This window comes from Seriola dumerili, unplaced genomic scaffold (genome assembly GCF_002260705.1).
Source record: "Seriola dumerili isolate Sdu_G_001 unplaced genomic scaffold, Sdu_1.0 BDQW01000478.1, whole genome shotgun sequence".
Classification (NCBI taxonomy): Eukaryota; Metazoa; Chordata; class Actinopteri; order Carangiformes; family Carangidae; genus Seriola; species Seriola dumerili.
The window spans coordinates 2,248,560-2,263,305 of record NW_019174733.1 but is presented as its reverse complement, the minus strand read 5'-3'; the positions used below and the strand labels follow the sequence as shown (position 1 = coordinate 2,263,305).

The 14,746-nt window shown below is 35.1% G+C and overlaps 2 protein-coding genes across 8 annotated transcripts; both read left to right on the top strand.

Moving 5' to 3' along the window:
• Positions 1-14: 14 nt before the first annotated feature.
• Positions 15-5,213, top strand: LOC111235380 (CMRF35-like molecule 1). 7 transcript variants are annotated; one of them, XM_022763826.1, is made up of 9 exons: positions 15-235; positions 1,920-1,928; positions 2,040-2,369; positions 2,784-2,922; positions 3,322-3,413; positions 3,498-3,532; positions 4,195-4,281; positions 4,411-4,479; positions 4,603-5,213. In XM_022763826.1, the coding sequence occupies exons 3-9, from the start codon at positions 2,042-2,044 to the stop codon at positions 4,654-4,656; spliced, it is 804 nt and encodes a 267-aa protein (XP_022619547.1). In that variant the 5' UTR covers positions 15-235; positions 1,920-1,928; positions 2,040-2,041; the 3' UTR covers positions 4,657-5,213. The 7 variants fall into 7 exon arrangements, with proteins under 7 accessions (XP_022619547.1, XP_022619543.1, XP_022619542.1 ...); XM_022763822.1 differs by having other exon boundaries at positions 1,599-1,928; positions 3,322-3,410; XM_022763821.1 differs by having other exon boundaries at positions 1,599-1,928; positions 4,414-4,479.
• Positions 5,214-5,593: 380 nt separating this feature from the next.
• On the top strand, positions 5,594-14,681 carry LOC111235162 (polymeric immunoglobulin receptor-like). Its single transcript, XM_022763498.1, has 13 exons — positions 5,594-5,642; positions 5,892-6,212; positions 6,348-6,647; positions 7,421-7,455; positions 11,480-11,579; positions 11,822-12,142; positions 12,286-12,585; positions 12,779-12,848; positions 13,100-13,197; positions 13,344-13,378; positions 13,614-13,670; positions 13,834-13,908; positions 14,107-14,681. Exons 1-13 carry the CDS (start codon positions 5,597-5,599, stop codon positions 14,167-14,169), a joined length of 1,821 nt encoding a protein of 606 aa, XP_022619219.1. The 5' UTR covers positions 5,594-5,596; the 3' UTR covers positions 14,170-14,681.
• Positions 14,682-14,746: the final 65 nt, after the last annotated feature.

Sequence of the window (14,746 nt, the reverse complement as noted above, 5' to 3'; positions counted from 1 at the left end):
GCCATTATGTCGGCCATAGTGATGAGGTCGTTTAACTACAGCTAGTAACAAAAAATAGTAAAGAAGCTACTGTTTTCACATTTAGGCTTGTACAAAACTCAGTTTGGACGCTTGGCTCTTCGTGTATCTTTTTTTGACCACTCCAAAAACCGAAATAAGGAGTGGGTTAATAAGTGCGTTAATTTCTTATCATAAAGCTATAAACCTTAGCATGTCTCGATTTTACTGGATTTGGGTAAGTTTGCACATCAACCACAACAACATTTGTTAGATAGAACTATATTTGTCAAACAAATTGGGGTTATTCCTCATCCTGAAATTCTGTAAGAAAAAAAAAAGACATTGGTCTAATTGTTGAAATTTTGACTCTATTTTACTTTTATTTTATTTAATCATATGGAGAACTGTGTTTCTTACTAAGATGGTTACTTAAGAATTTGTACTTATTCCCAAATTCCTTCAATTAGATTTAAAATTTCTGCTTTATGTTAGGGACAGTGAACATTAATTATAAACAGTTTTAAACATCTTCATCTGCAACCCTTTTTCAGCTTTTTAGTTAAATTGTCATGTATAAATCCAACAGTATAATGTTTACTACAGGCAGAAAGGAAGTAAATGAAATTCAGTTACTGCTTATGGAGTGCAGTGCTGCTATTGCCATCCCTATCTTTCAAGACTGAGTTTCCCTTTGATAATCACCATCAATAAAAGTTTGATTTAATTTTGTTATCCCAAAAGTGAGGAGCTATAACCAAAAAGCAATAACATTATTTATTTATTCTGTAAGTTTAAGAGAGAGAGAGAGAGAGAGAGAGAGAGAGCATGGGAAAACTACTGCCCTTCACCTAATGTTAAGTTAAATTATTGACATAATATAATTATAACCTACATTTGGTTTCTGCTATAGTAGTACACATGTGGCCTCCACTTTCTCATTTAATAACATGCAGTTGCTAAAATGGTTAAAAAATATCACTTATTTGAACATATTTTTTCATATTTGTTGGTCAGGCCCGAATTTTTGTATTTTGTAATCTGGATAACTTTCCTGTCAGTAGGGTTAGCCTACAAAATTAGCAGTCTGGTGGTTTGCGTGAACAGGATGGCATGGATTGTAGTCATATCCCCAGCCTTCTGTATTGTTTCAGTCTGCACCTGGCAGGGCCAAAAGAAGTGTTAAAAATAAGGAAGGAACTTTGTTAGTTACCCACAGTGATACTGAAAGAGCTCATGCACTTGCAATATTAATGCCAGTATGACTTCGCCATATGTTCCTCACCTTATAATACTTGCTGGACTGATGGGTAAGTCAGCTAAGCCTTAATAAGAATAAATGATAGTCAGATTTATGATTAAAACAATATTATTGGTGTTGATATATTGATGTTCATCAATAAAATTTGAGTTATACATTTAAAGTGACAACAAACCACCAGTATTAATCATAAATATTGCATTAAAGTTAAGTAATGATAATAATTTGTAACAGATGTGTTATTTAGCTTTGACACATGTGTAACCTGAAGCTGATGGTGTTATACTCAATATGTCGGAAGCCATCACCATTGAATAAGTGTCTGCTGTTGTTTTGTCAGGAATTCACTGTGAAATTATGACAGTGAGTGAAGTGTCAGTCAAGACTGGAGGCTCCATCTCTATCCCATGTCTCTATGAGTCTCACTACAGAAACCATGTGAAATACTTGTGTGAAGGACATTTTTTTATAGTTTGCACAATAGTAGCTCAAACAGACCAACCAAAAAGCAGTTCAGAAAAGTTTTCAATCTACGATGACACAGACCAAAACATCTTCACTGTATCAATTAATGATGTAACGCATAAGGACTCTCATTACTGGTGGTGTGGTGTGGAGATTGAAAAAAACAGAGATGTCCGACAATACTTTCATCTGTCAGTCACCACAGGTAAAATCCCTTAAATGTTTTAACACATTTGAAATCCTTTTTGTGAATATGGTGGGAGAAACACATTGAAACTTATTTACTACTTAATTTTTTACTCTTGTTTTTTTCAAGGTATGTCAAGTCTATATGTGGACCAGCAGAAAATTACAGCATTTGAAGGAGGAAGTGTGACTGTTGCATGCCACCATAAATATCCAAAAGTGACACAGTGGTGTAGACTGGGCAGGAACTGTGTGACAGATCAGAGCAGATCAATAGATGGAACACCAGTGACCATCAATACAAGTGTCCCAAATGTTTTCAGTGTGACTATGAGTGAACTGACGACAGAGAGCAGCGGCTGGTATTGGTGCGTCAAAGGAAAATTACAGATGCCGGTTCTTGTAACTGTTCATGAATTAACCTCAACTACTACAACTACAATGATCCCCAGTACAGCAGGTAAGATCCTAACCATTGTCTATTTTTATGAAAAACAGTTACAAAGGTAACACAAACAAAACCCTAAAATAATACTTGTCTTACAGTATAAAATCTATTCATGTCATTTACCTTGAAAGTCTCAGAGTTAAAGTACAATAATCCACAATATACAGTGTAAGAAATACCATGATATCATAGCTCTGTGTAATGATTATCAGTTCAATTTTCCATATGAAAAATGAAATACTGAAAATTTAATTGTATTTCATAATGTTCCATGCTCCATGTCCAATGTTTTTTGTTTGTCAGATGAATGTATAGATTTAAAAGCCGGCTTTCTAATTTTCCATTTGTGGAATGTTGGGTAGAAAAATGGCAAATTGACAGATCATCATATACTGTATGAATTAACCTGAGTTTTCACATTAATAGACTTCACAGGGACAATTTCAACCACTCACCAGCATTCTTCCTTGCTCATGAGTACTGAGCCACAAACGGCTCGTCCCACAAACACCACCATATCTGAGGGGCCGAGAGACAGAGAGACCCTGCAAGATGAACACAAGAGGTGTGTATCCTTTACTTTATTTTACTTCAACAACTTAACTGGGTTCAGACCTTATTTCTGCATATGTTTCCCTCTCCACCCTTTGTGTTTCCTAATACTAAAAAACGAATATGCTCTAATTGCAGTCACTTTAAAACACTAACAAACAACAATTGAGCATGGAAGATTATTCTATCCATTCAGTCTTGACTATAGATTATGTTGTTACATCTAATAAAGCACATAATTGTCTTCCATGCAAACTCTGTAACTCAAGATGAAATAATTAGCTATTTGTTTTAGATTTACAAAATAAAGATTATATAACAAAACAACATTTTAATGCAGTGGCTAATTTCAGGCAACATTATGGCTTTATGTCATTTAATTAAATGTACCTTTAATCCTCATCTTCTATAGGTCCACTAAAGTGACAATTCTCATCACTATCTTGGCCTTACAGCTGTTGGTTGTTCCTGCTGCCTTTTTTGGATGGAGAATGATAAAACGTAGTAAGTCTTTTGTAAACTCTGCTAAAACAAGTTCAGGTATAAAATATCAGTTATTCTAAAATATAAAAAATTCATGTGTTGTAGAAAAGACCAAACCTGAGGGGCCTGACATCACTGTGGTAAGATATAACCATGTATTTCCCACTATTAGTTTGGAATAAATACACCTTCACTTACATATTTCTTCTTTGCTTAGTAAATAAAACATTTCACAGTATACTCCAAGTTCTCCTACTTAAAATAAGTAAGATAATAATGAGATCATATAGACAGTTACACTATTTAAAAAAAGGGCCTGTCCAAGACCACACTTCATGTGACCCATCAGATAATATGATACGATAGGGTCAACAATGGAAGAACTGTTAATATGTGACCCTTGTAGATACAAATAAACTATATAATATTAATATATGATAAACATTGGTATCACAATCAAATACAGTGCAGTGACACTTTCTCCTCCTACAACTTCAATGATGATCTAAACTTCACAATCACAAACTATCCACCCTACTTAACAAGACTATCCTAACATGATTTTAGATATCCTGTATATGAGTGCTCTTCACATGAGTAAACTCCAGACCATGTAGATAAAAATAGCTATACTTGTATTATAAGATGGCTTTGCAAGTATTGAGTATAACACATACATACGCTCCACAACAGTTAACTTCTGTAAGCAAAATGACCAGTCCAATAAGCTACCAGTTAAACAGGGTAAGGCAAATAATTAGAGAGGTTAAGATTAATGCCATATTTCAATTATCCATCATAGTGCTCAGAAACTGGGAGTGATCCTGAAGTGCTCTATGCTACTGTTGTTCATTATCAACGTGTAGCACCCTGGAAGAAAATAAAACTGGTGAGATAATCTACTTTTGTTAAAAACAGTCATAGAGAAGAGTGCCTAAAATGCATATTTGTCTACTTTTGTATTTATCCCCCCCCCCCCCAAATGTATCACTTTAACTATTTACTGTATCTCATTCAGCAGAACCCTATGCCCGAGGAGAGCGTGATATACAGTTCCATTGTAATGAAAGATAGTGTGCAACAAATGGTATGTAACTTATTTTAAACTCATGATCTTTCATACGTCAGCTAACTGTTAATAACTCAGATGGATTATTATTGTCGTTATCATTAGTACATAATTATTCAGGATCTCTTCTCTGCTTTTTAGGCTGAACCAGCTGATGGAAGTGACAATGAGCAAGATAGGATGAGAGAACATTAATTTTGCAAGTAAGACGACATTGATGAAGTCAATGGATTAATCAGTTAGTCAGTCCTGCATTGTGATCTGGAGACTTTTGGTCACAGTATTATTCTGTGCAAATCTGCACACATACAGTGCATCAAATATTTTTGAAAAGATAATATGTATAATATGTCAAACATAACATAAATATATGTAATATAATATGTTTTGATTTTCCCACTAGTACATGCTTAAAAGTCAAAATTTCAAAATGGCAAGTGTGGAAGAATGGTGTTAAGACTTTGTCTAAATCTGTAATGTGGGGAATTTGTTGCTGTCCATTTGATGCATTGAGAGCAACAGCTGAACCATGAATAGTTTGAAACAGAAGCCACTGAAACTGATCAAAGAAAGGAAGTGGCTCTGTGACTGTGGTGGTTGAAGTCCTTCTATTCTCAATTATTATTCAGAAACAGCAGATTCAATGAATGCATGAAAGATATGATAATTATGCTTCTTTTTACAAACAATATGACACGTGTTTTGAGGTTTACCTTTTATTTCTGTACAAATAAAATCTTTTTACATCTTCACAGCTTTTATCTCCATCTAAGGGATTTTTCCCTTTGTTTGTGTCTTACTTGTGATTTTTAAATGATTGTAAAACATTTTGTAACTCAGGTTTCAGAAGTTTTAAGTAATTGCTATGTACAGTGCTCAAATGTTCAAAGCATAAAGTAACAAGGATTTTCTTGATGTTTGTTTGTTTGTTACTTGTGATTTTCTTTTTCAATTATTGTAAAACATTTTGGAACTTTCAAGAGGTTATGCTCAAAAGGTAAAGTAACCATGATTATGTGCATCATCATCAAACCAATTCATGTAACTGCCTTAAAAGGAGGAGATTAAACAGCTGCAATTGTGTATTTAGAGGAATCAGGAAGTAAAGAAGTGTTATTTTGTCTGACTCACCAACATGACTGTTCATCTCAGCTTTCTTCTCATCCTCACTGGACTCACAGGTCAGTCACAGTCACATTTTATTTGTACTGGCATTTAAGCTGGTCCTGTAAGATGATGATGGCATGAGTAATTTTTGTCATTAAATATCAGTCAAATTAGTAACGCACAAGCTTTTTAATTTAATGACATTTGGAAACAATTGTGTATAATCTAAAACAACTGCAATAATGCAATAATATAGGACACATAATATGAAAGAAGAATATTGCTAGATATGTAATAAAATGCTGCATTTGTTCTTGCTGCAGGAGTTCACAGCGTAACCACAGTCAGTAAAGTGTCAGTGAAGGCTGGAGATTCAATCACCATCCCATGTCTCTATGGCCCAAAATACATGAACCATGTGAAATACTTGTGTAAAGGATATCACTGGAGCTCCTGTTCATATGCAGTTAAAACAAACCAACCACGTAGTTCAGGAAAGTTTTCAATCTCTGACGACAAAAACCAGAGAATCTTCACTGTGACTATAAAAGATCTGACGAATACAGACACTGATTACTGGTGTGTTGTGGAGATTAATGGAGGGGCAGATGATGGACAGTATTTTCACCTGTCAGTCACCACAGGTAAAAGCACCTTTAAGCACATTTCTGTTATTATTTTCACTTTTGTGAAAAACACTAAGGATGGTCTCATTGTTTGCCACAGAGACTGATTAAGATTCCCACATTTTTCTATTGAATTTTGTTTTTTCCCCAAAGATACACCCAGCCTCTCTGTGGATCATCAGGAGATTACAGGGTTTATTGGCGAGAGTATAAACATCAGTTGTTACTATAGAAACTCTGGAGAAAGCAGGTGGTGCAGGTTGGGCATGAACTGTGTGACAGGGTCATCAGGATCAATAGATGGAACAAGTGTGACCATCAGTGCGACAGTCTCCAATGTTTTCACTGTGACTATGAGTAGACTGAAGACAGAGAGCAGCGGCTGGTATTACTGTGTTAAAGGAGAATTACAGATGCCAGTTCATGTCAATGTTACTGAGAGACCTACTACCAGTAAGTACTATATTATGTAAGCATTAAATATATATTAAATAAATTAAAATTAATATTAAATAAATATTTCTCAAGCACAGCCGTGTGTAATATTTTGATAAAATATAGATTAAATGTTAGGATTCATTATTGTTATATTCATCTATTTATCATTGTCTTCTTTTGTATTAGCCACACTTGCCACAACAAGACATGTCACTATCTTATCACCCACTTCTAAACCTGTGAATATCACCCCTACTTTTGGAAATGAAGTGTCTACCACAGATCAGCATGAACAACCCGGGTGAGAAGTTTTTGCATTAATATAAAGTGTTAAGAGAACTGTGGCCATTTTATGGGTTAATAAAACAATTCAATTTAAGAATCTCTGTACATGTTTTTTTGTATTACTTAATAAATAAGATTGACTCACAATGGCTAAGGTATATGTATGTGTAGATTTGTCAAATGTGTTTGTATAATTTACATGATATTGCAGTATTGTTTGAACAAGAGCATTCTGTATCCTAATTCATTTGCATTGTGTGTTTTTATAAATTCATTTACGCTCCAGTGTTTCAGTTGCCTTGATGAGTTTCGTGATTTCTCTAAGTTTGTTGATCTTCATTGTAATGGTGACCATTTTCGTCTGGTTCATGTTGAAAAAGAACAGTAAGTCAATGCTGGACTTTGACAAATCTGAGTCATTCCAATTTTGTATGTTAATATTTATTTTTTAATATAAGCTATTGTGTGTTTACATTAACATGTGTTTACTGTTTCACATTTAGAGCAGACCAAAGCAGCATCTTTATCCATGACAGAAGTAAGATATGCTTTTTTGCTTTTCTAAGGAATATAAATAAGGCTTTAAGGATCCACAGTATGAAAATGAACGTGTCATGGTTATTGTGTATTTAAACCTGGCCGATTTGACCATTTTAAGCATAGTAATGATAAAATCTAATATTGTTCTATTGTAAATCAAGTTTCACTGGAATTGTATAAAGAAAATTAAATGGGAAAAAATGTGTCTTCTTTGCAGTCCTCTGACATTTCTTTGCTCTTTCAACACAGGCTGAAGAAGAAACAACAAACAGCAATTCTGAGAACATGAGGAATTATTCAAGACAGGTAATCCATGGTAACATTCTGAGAATCTACTATCTCTTTTCAAATCTGCAGGGTTGTATCATATTTTGTTCAATTTTTTTTCTGTTCGATAAAATACATTAAATCATATAATTTTGTCCCAGTGGATTTCTGTTATTAAGTAATTTTGGTTACAGTAATCGCTGTCAGAACTCTGTTTGTCATTACATGTCAGGCCAGGTAACCTTCTAAAATGTAATTTGTAAAGTGCACAATACAAGTACACTAAACAACATGTAGGCAAGGTACACTCAAATGTGATATATTATGTCACCATTCACAAATGCAAAAAAAAAAAAAAATCTTAAAAAATTAATTGTTTCCAGTTCTCTCGATCATATCTGTCTATGCTTCTGTACCCAGTCATATGCTGAGGCTGAGGCTGATGTGGATGTGATATATAGTTCTGTGGTTATCAAGAGGCAGCAAAGACTACAAAGGGTAAATTTTAAAAGAATAAAATCTCACGCTTAGATACTGTCACTTACAGTACTGTTGTTCCGTGGTTTCCTTCCATGTTGTTGATGGTCTCATTCAGTGTTGCCTTTAAATTGTCCAAATTTCTCAAACTTACAATTTTTATTTCTATTCTTCTTTTCTTGTTGTAATTCTTACTTTTTGTTTTTTCCAACAGGTTGAAGCAAATGATGAAAATGTTATATATATTAATCTGGCTTAGAACCTGCACGGCTTAGCATACATTACCCCAAAGTTACCCAGAAACTTCTCTCTACTTTCTTTAATTTAGACGCTTTACACCTTTATTCTCTTCTGCAAAACATTTCAAAGAAGCATTGACCTCTTCGTTTGCCAAGAGTTTGACAAGACTACTGCGGTTTTCTAAAACCTCACATTGCACATACAGTTACTTTATTGTTCGACACAGCCTTCCAACACACTATAAAAAAAGTGTGTGTAAAAGGCTGCTGTGAAAAACAGCTGTGAATTTTCAGTTTCAATATCTAACCCTGTGAGGTAGGTGACTAACCACATCCCAGGCTCGTACGTGACTGGGCACTTGTTGCATGGAACCTGCAAACCCGGCCACAAATTTTGCATTAATTCTGTGCTGTACGTAGTAAAGGCATAAAAGAAAAAAAAACACAGCTGTGATCACTCAAATCGAGTGTTTGGTTTTAATATTGTTTGGGACATTAGACAACCAATATGCTGTATGTTGTATGTTAAATGTGTCTATATTGCCCAGACATGCACATACTGTACACACATATACAAACACAAAGCTTGATTCTGCAGAACAAATGCTTTTATGTAATTGCTTTTATGACTTGTCCAAAAGAGGATATGTACCATATTGATTTCATGTCTGGTTTTAAACTCATATTTTATATTTTATGTGATTAGGTTATTCTTAATTAGCACCTCTAAGAGCATCAAAATAAACTAAACTTTATCCACAAGCCGCCTTTAGACATCACTTGAGACTAAGTACTTGATAGTGTGTAATGGAATGCTGACTAACTTCCTGTTGCTATTTTGAGCTGAATTAAAACCTTGTCTGTGATTCTGTAGCTGTCCTCTCTCTCAGTCATCCAATGTGTCTATACAACTAAAGACTATCCCGCAGCTAATGATACAGTGCATTCATGACAGAGCCACAGCAATGATCATACTGTATCCCATCTTTAAACCATCTTTAAAAAACCTCCTCTTGTATTTATTTTTAAAATCAGCCCATAAACCTATAGCTGGACCCTATAGACCATGCAGCTCCATCTGCTTGGTGGTTAGACTACTGCTACCAAGATTTGAGCAATAAACACAGTATAATTTACATCTTACATCTCATAATTAATTTATATGTACAGTCTATGATATAAATTCAGTTGCCTGATGTGAGTCATATCCAGTGGAAACATTATTTTCAATTTTATGTTGATTCAGTTAAATACCAATGCCAGTCAACGATGCATAGTACAATCTGATGGTAAAAACACACTGGTTGATGGTGCTCAAATAGATCTACACTGCAGTGATTTTGCAATTTCACCACAGACCTGGTGAATTTCACCCTTATTTGCATAAAATTTTTAAAATTTAAAAGATTTTTAATTTTCAAACCCTAGCTTTTTTGCCTTGTTGGTCTACTCCACATCACAATTTTCCTACATGGCTATGAGAGCCGATTCACTCACATCCACGGAAAATTTACATTGGCATTTACACCTACTAATTTGGCAGACGCTTTTATCCAAAAGCAACTTACAAGTGAGGGACATCACTAAAGCTCCGGTGCAGTAGGAAACCTTGGTGTGAGTGCTAAATACTACATCTACTTGATAGGTGCAAGGAGATAAAAATAAAGAAGTGCACCAAAAGTGCATAGTAAATGGTAGTTAGGCATTTTAGGGTGTTTAGGAAAGGTTTTCAAGAGATTTTTGAAGTTAGAGAGGGATGCCCCTGCTCTGATAGAATTTGGTAGCTTGTCCCACCATCTGGGAACCAGAGACGAGAACAGTTTGCAATTGTCTTGTTTGGTTGGGTGGCAATGCCAGACGACATTTCTTGAGGGAACGCAGTAGGTGAGAAGGAGCATAAGGCTGTATAATTGAGTTCAAGTAGATGGGCACAGACCTAGAAGTGACTCTGAAGGCAAGCATGAGTAGTTCAGGAGGCCATGGGTAGCCAGTGTAGGTCAATGAGTAGCAGGGTGACATGCCCTTTTAGGCTGATCAAAGATCAGACGGGCTGCCACATTCTGGACCATCTTCAAGGGTTTCACTGTGCACAAAGGAAGGCCCGCCAGAAGAGCATTGTAGTAGTTGAGACCATGTGACCAGTGATAACCATGGCCTGGACCGAGCTGGATGGCGAACTGAGTCAGGTAAGGCCTGATTTTTCTGATTTTGTAAAGAGCAAAGCAGCATGACCGGGAGACCGATGCAACATGGTCAGAGAAGGATAATTGGTCATCAAACATGACACCCAGATGTCATGTGACCTTGGCTGTAGTAATGGATGAAGAGGCGGTTTTGATATTTATATTGTGATGAAGAGACATATTTGCCAGGATGTCTAGGAGTTCAGTCTTCAAATTTATTTAATTTTCCATCAAAATTGCTGACTTTTTGCAAAAGATACACAAACCTGGCAACACTGCAGAGACCGTATCATTTAACCCTGTGTGGAGTTAAATGGTGAATCGTTTGAAAAAGTGTAGGAAAGCCCAGTGTTTCCAAATGATCCATTCTAGAGCAAGAGTTCAAAAATATGGGCCAAGAGCAGGTTATGACAGAATTACCAAATAACAGAAGTAGCTTTCACCTAACCGCTAAGTTGACATCTTGCCGTTCAAGACGGTGTTAACTGATAGAGAACCTCATTTAATTTTCATGCCTCATCCTCCTCCACATACCAGTATTAACAAAATAACTCTAATTTCCCACTATTCCTGATTATCTAATGTTTTTATTTATTTATTTTATCAGTGATCACCAGTGCCTTTCAGTGTTCAATGTTAGATTTGTAGTTCCAGTAGGACAACCACCATCTCACTATAATGGATGGATGGAACACTTTCAGTGAACAGTGCTCAATTGTAATTATATACCCAAAACAACAAGTGGCTGAATGCAATATTTATTTCATCAGCCAACTTACATAATGTAACTGTTACACTCAGGAAGAAGAAGTTTTCAAACAGATACAATTGCTTGTTGAGTGAAATTAGGAAGTAGAAAATCAGCCTTCAAGTGCACTGGTTCATATTCTTTAACCGCTCACTTTCTGACATGGCTGTTCATCTCAAAATTATTTTCATCCTCATTGGAGTCACAGGTCAGTCACAGGGGTGATGCTGAAATTGTTTTTAAATGTGTTTCGTAATCTTTGTGCTCCTCATGTCAGATGATAATGACCACAATTAAATGAGCCTTGTAATAACCTACCCAGTGTTTAATTCATAAATTGTGGAGCCAACGATAGTTTGATATGAATATCTATGACTTGCAGGCAATAGGAAGAAAGATTATGGTTGCTGATTGTATCTGTTAAAATGCTGTATTGTGTTCTTGTTGCAGGAGTTCACAGCGTGAATACAGTCAGTAAAGTGTCAGTGAAGGCTGGAGATTCAATCACCATCCCATGTCTCTATGGCCCACAATACATGAACCATGTGAAATACTTGTGTAAAGGATCTCACTGGAGCTCCTGTTCATATGCAGTTAAAACAAACCAACCACGTAGTTCAGGAAAGTTTTCAATCTCTGATGACAAAAAACAAAGAATCTTCACTATGACTATAAAAGATCTGACGAATACAGACACTGATTACTGGTGTGTTGTGGAGATTAATGGAGGGGCAGATGATGGACAGAATTTTCACCTGTCAGTCACCACAGGTAAGACACCCTTAAAGCACATTTCAAAACATTTGTGAAATTTTAACAATTTGGAGGAAAAACCAAGGAAGGTCTCATTTGCAACAGAGATTGATGTTATTAGGATTCCCACAAATTTTTCTTGAACTTGTTTTTCCCCAAAGATACACCCAGCCTCTCTGTGGATCATCTGGAGATTACAGGGTTTATTGGAGAGAGTATAAACATCAGTTGTTACTATAGCAACTCTGGAGAAAAGAGGTGGTGCAGGCTGGGCATGAACTGTGTGACAGGGTCATCAGGATCAATAGATGGAACAAGTGTGACCATCAGTGCAACAGTCCCCAATGTTTTCACTGTGACTATGAGTGGACTGAAGACAGAGAGCAGCGGCTGGTATTACTGTGTTAAAGGAGAATTACAGATGCCAGTTCATGTCACTGTTACTGAGAAACCTACCACTAGTAAGTACTATATTATAAGTATTAAATATATGTTTGTAAAAAAATTCTCTAGTAAGTATTTCAAGTAATTATAAATTATAAATGTATGTCAAATACAACTATTTGTAAATGTTTGTTTGTATCCTAAGAGAAATTAGGATGAATTATTATTATCATATTACTCTTCTAATGATCGTCCTATTTTGAATTATAGCCACACTTGCAACAAGAGGCTCAACCACCCTATCACCCATTGATTCCAACCCCGTTATTCCAGAGCGCAGGTGAAAAGTCTTTCCATTTACACGCAGTATTTTAACTGTGGCCATTCAATGGTCAAATAATGCAGTCCTTATAAGGGAATCTCTTTATATATACTCGACTATACTTATATGGAGACTAAGATTTCTAAATAATAATTTACATATAAAACTCTAACATTAATAGATTGTACTTTATATTGTATTATTGTTTAAAGAACTGAATATTTACCATAACTAATGTGTAATGTGTCCTTAAAATGTAAATGCTGCAGTGCTTCAATTCACCTAAAGAGCCTCATCATCCCTCTGAGTGTGTTGATCTTCATTGTAATAGTATCCTTGTTCATCTGGTTTATGATGAAAAAGCACAGTAAGTCTATACTGAAACTTGATAAATTGAATTCTTAACAAATATGTTTATAATTCTTGAATATTTTCACTTTAAGTTTGGATTATTGTGCATTGTCATTGAAGGTTGAGAGTAATTAATAGGAGTTTTCACTGTTTAACTTTTAGAGCGAAGCAACGCAAAGTCATCAACCAAGACAATGGTAAAATATGCTGAGCCATTTCCCAATATACATCGATATATATATGTACTCTTTTTGTATGATGCAAAATTTAACATCTCAAAAGCTGTTAATTTTGGTTTTCTCTTATCTATATATTCACAATTTTAGCATACATACATACATTCCATTATATATACTGTAGTTGTGGTGTAATCGATGTATTCCTGAAACGAAGCTGAAATGCTCTGACATTTGTTTTGCTCCTTCAACACAGGCTGAAGACGGAGTAACATACTGTAACGTTGGGTACAAGAGAGAAACTTCAGACCAGGTAACCTTAACCAAAAAAAAATATTAAATAATACAATTACACTCAAAGACACAAAATCTAACTCTTATTATCACCAAGTGCAGCGGAATAAAACAAATTGAAATCCATAAAAATCTGAAAGTGTTCCATTCTCTGTTTAATGTCTGTCTCTCCCCCCACACAGAGATCACATGCTGAAAGTGACATGGATGTGATGTACAGCACTGTGGTTACCATAAATAAACAAACAGCAAAAAGGGCAAGTATTAAAACAAATGAACTCACTTGCACATTGATCCTCGTGTCCTCTATGTCAGTGGTTTTAAATAATTTTGTTCATGGTCTCAGTATGTAAGAAAATACTGCCCTTTAATTGAGACACTTAATTTGTTTATACATTTATTTTTATCTTTGCACTTTCTTCCTAACTGTCATATTTGTTTCTGTTCTACAACAGGTTGAAGCACAACATAATGATGTTACATACAGTACTTTGGCTCCGACCAAATCAGTCAATTAGTAGACAGTTTATTTTTTTAAGACTACTGTGTTGCAATTTGTTGTCTGCTGTTATCATTTTTGTGATGAAACTACTTCCTTCCTTTTTGTCACTTTTTTTACCTTCCTTTGCATAGCTGCAAAATGTTACAACTACGCATTGACCTATTCGTTTGCCTAATACTCAGCAAGACCAGTGACAACATGTATCTTGCTTTCATTGTACTTTTTGTTAGATGCAAAGCTCACATTAATACATATTCCTTTCTATACTAATCTTATAAAATACAACTGACTGTGGCCAAAAGAACAAGCTTGTTACAAATGTTACATTAAAAGTAAGAAGAGAAAAAAAAACCTATCAAAAGTCATATATTGAATACAAATAAGATGTACCACAACAGATGCATAAATAAGAAGTGTGAAAGTGGAATGATGTTTTCATTTGACTTTTAGAAAAATATTTTAAAAAATCTTATTATTCAACTGTAACTACCTCCATGTTTTAAATAAATGAACACATTTCAGTCCATACACCTGGAGTGCTGATCTTTCCTTTTGAAATTTTGTATTCACTGGGCCTTACATCCAAGTCTACA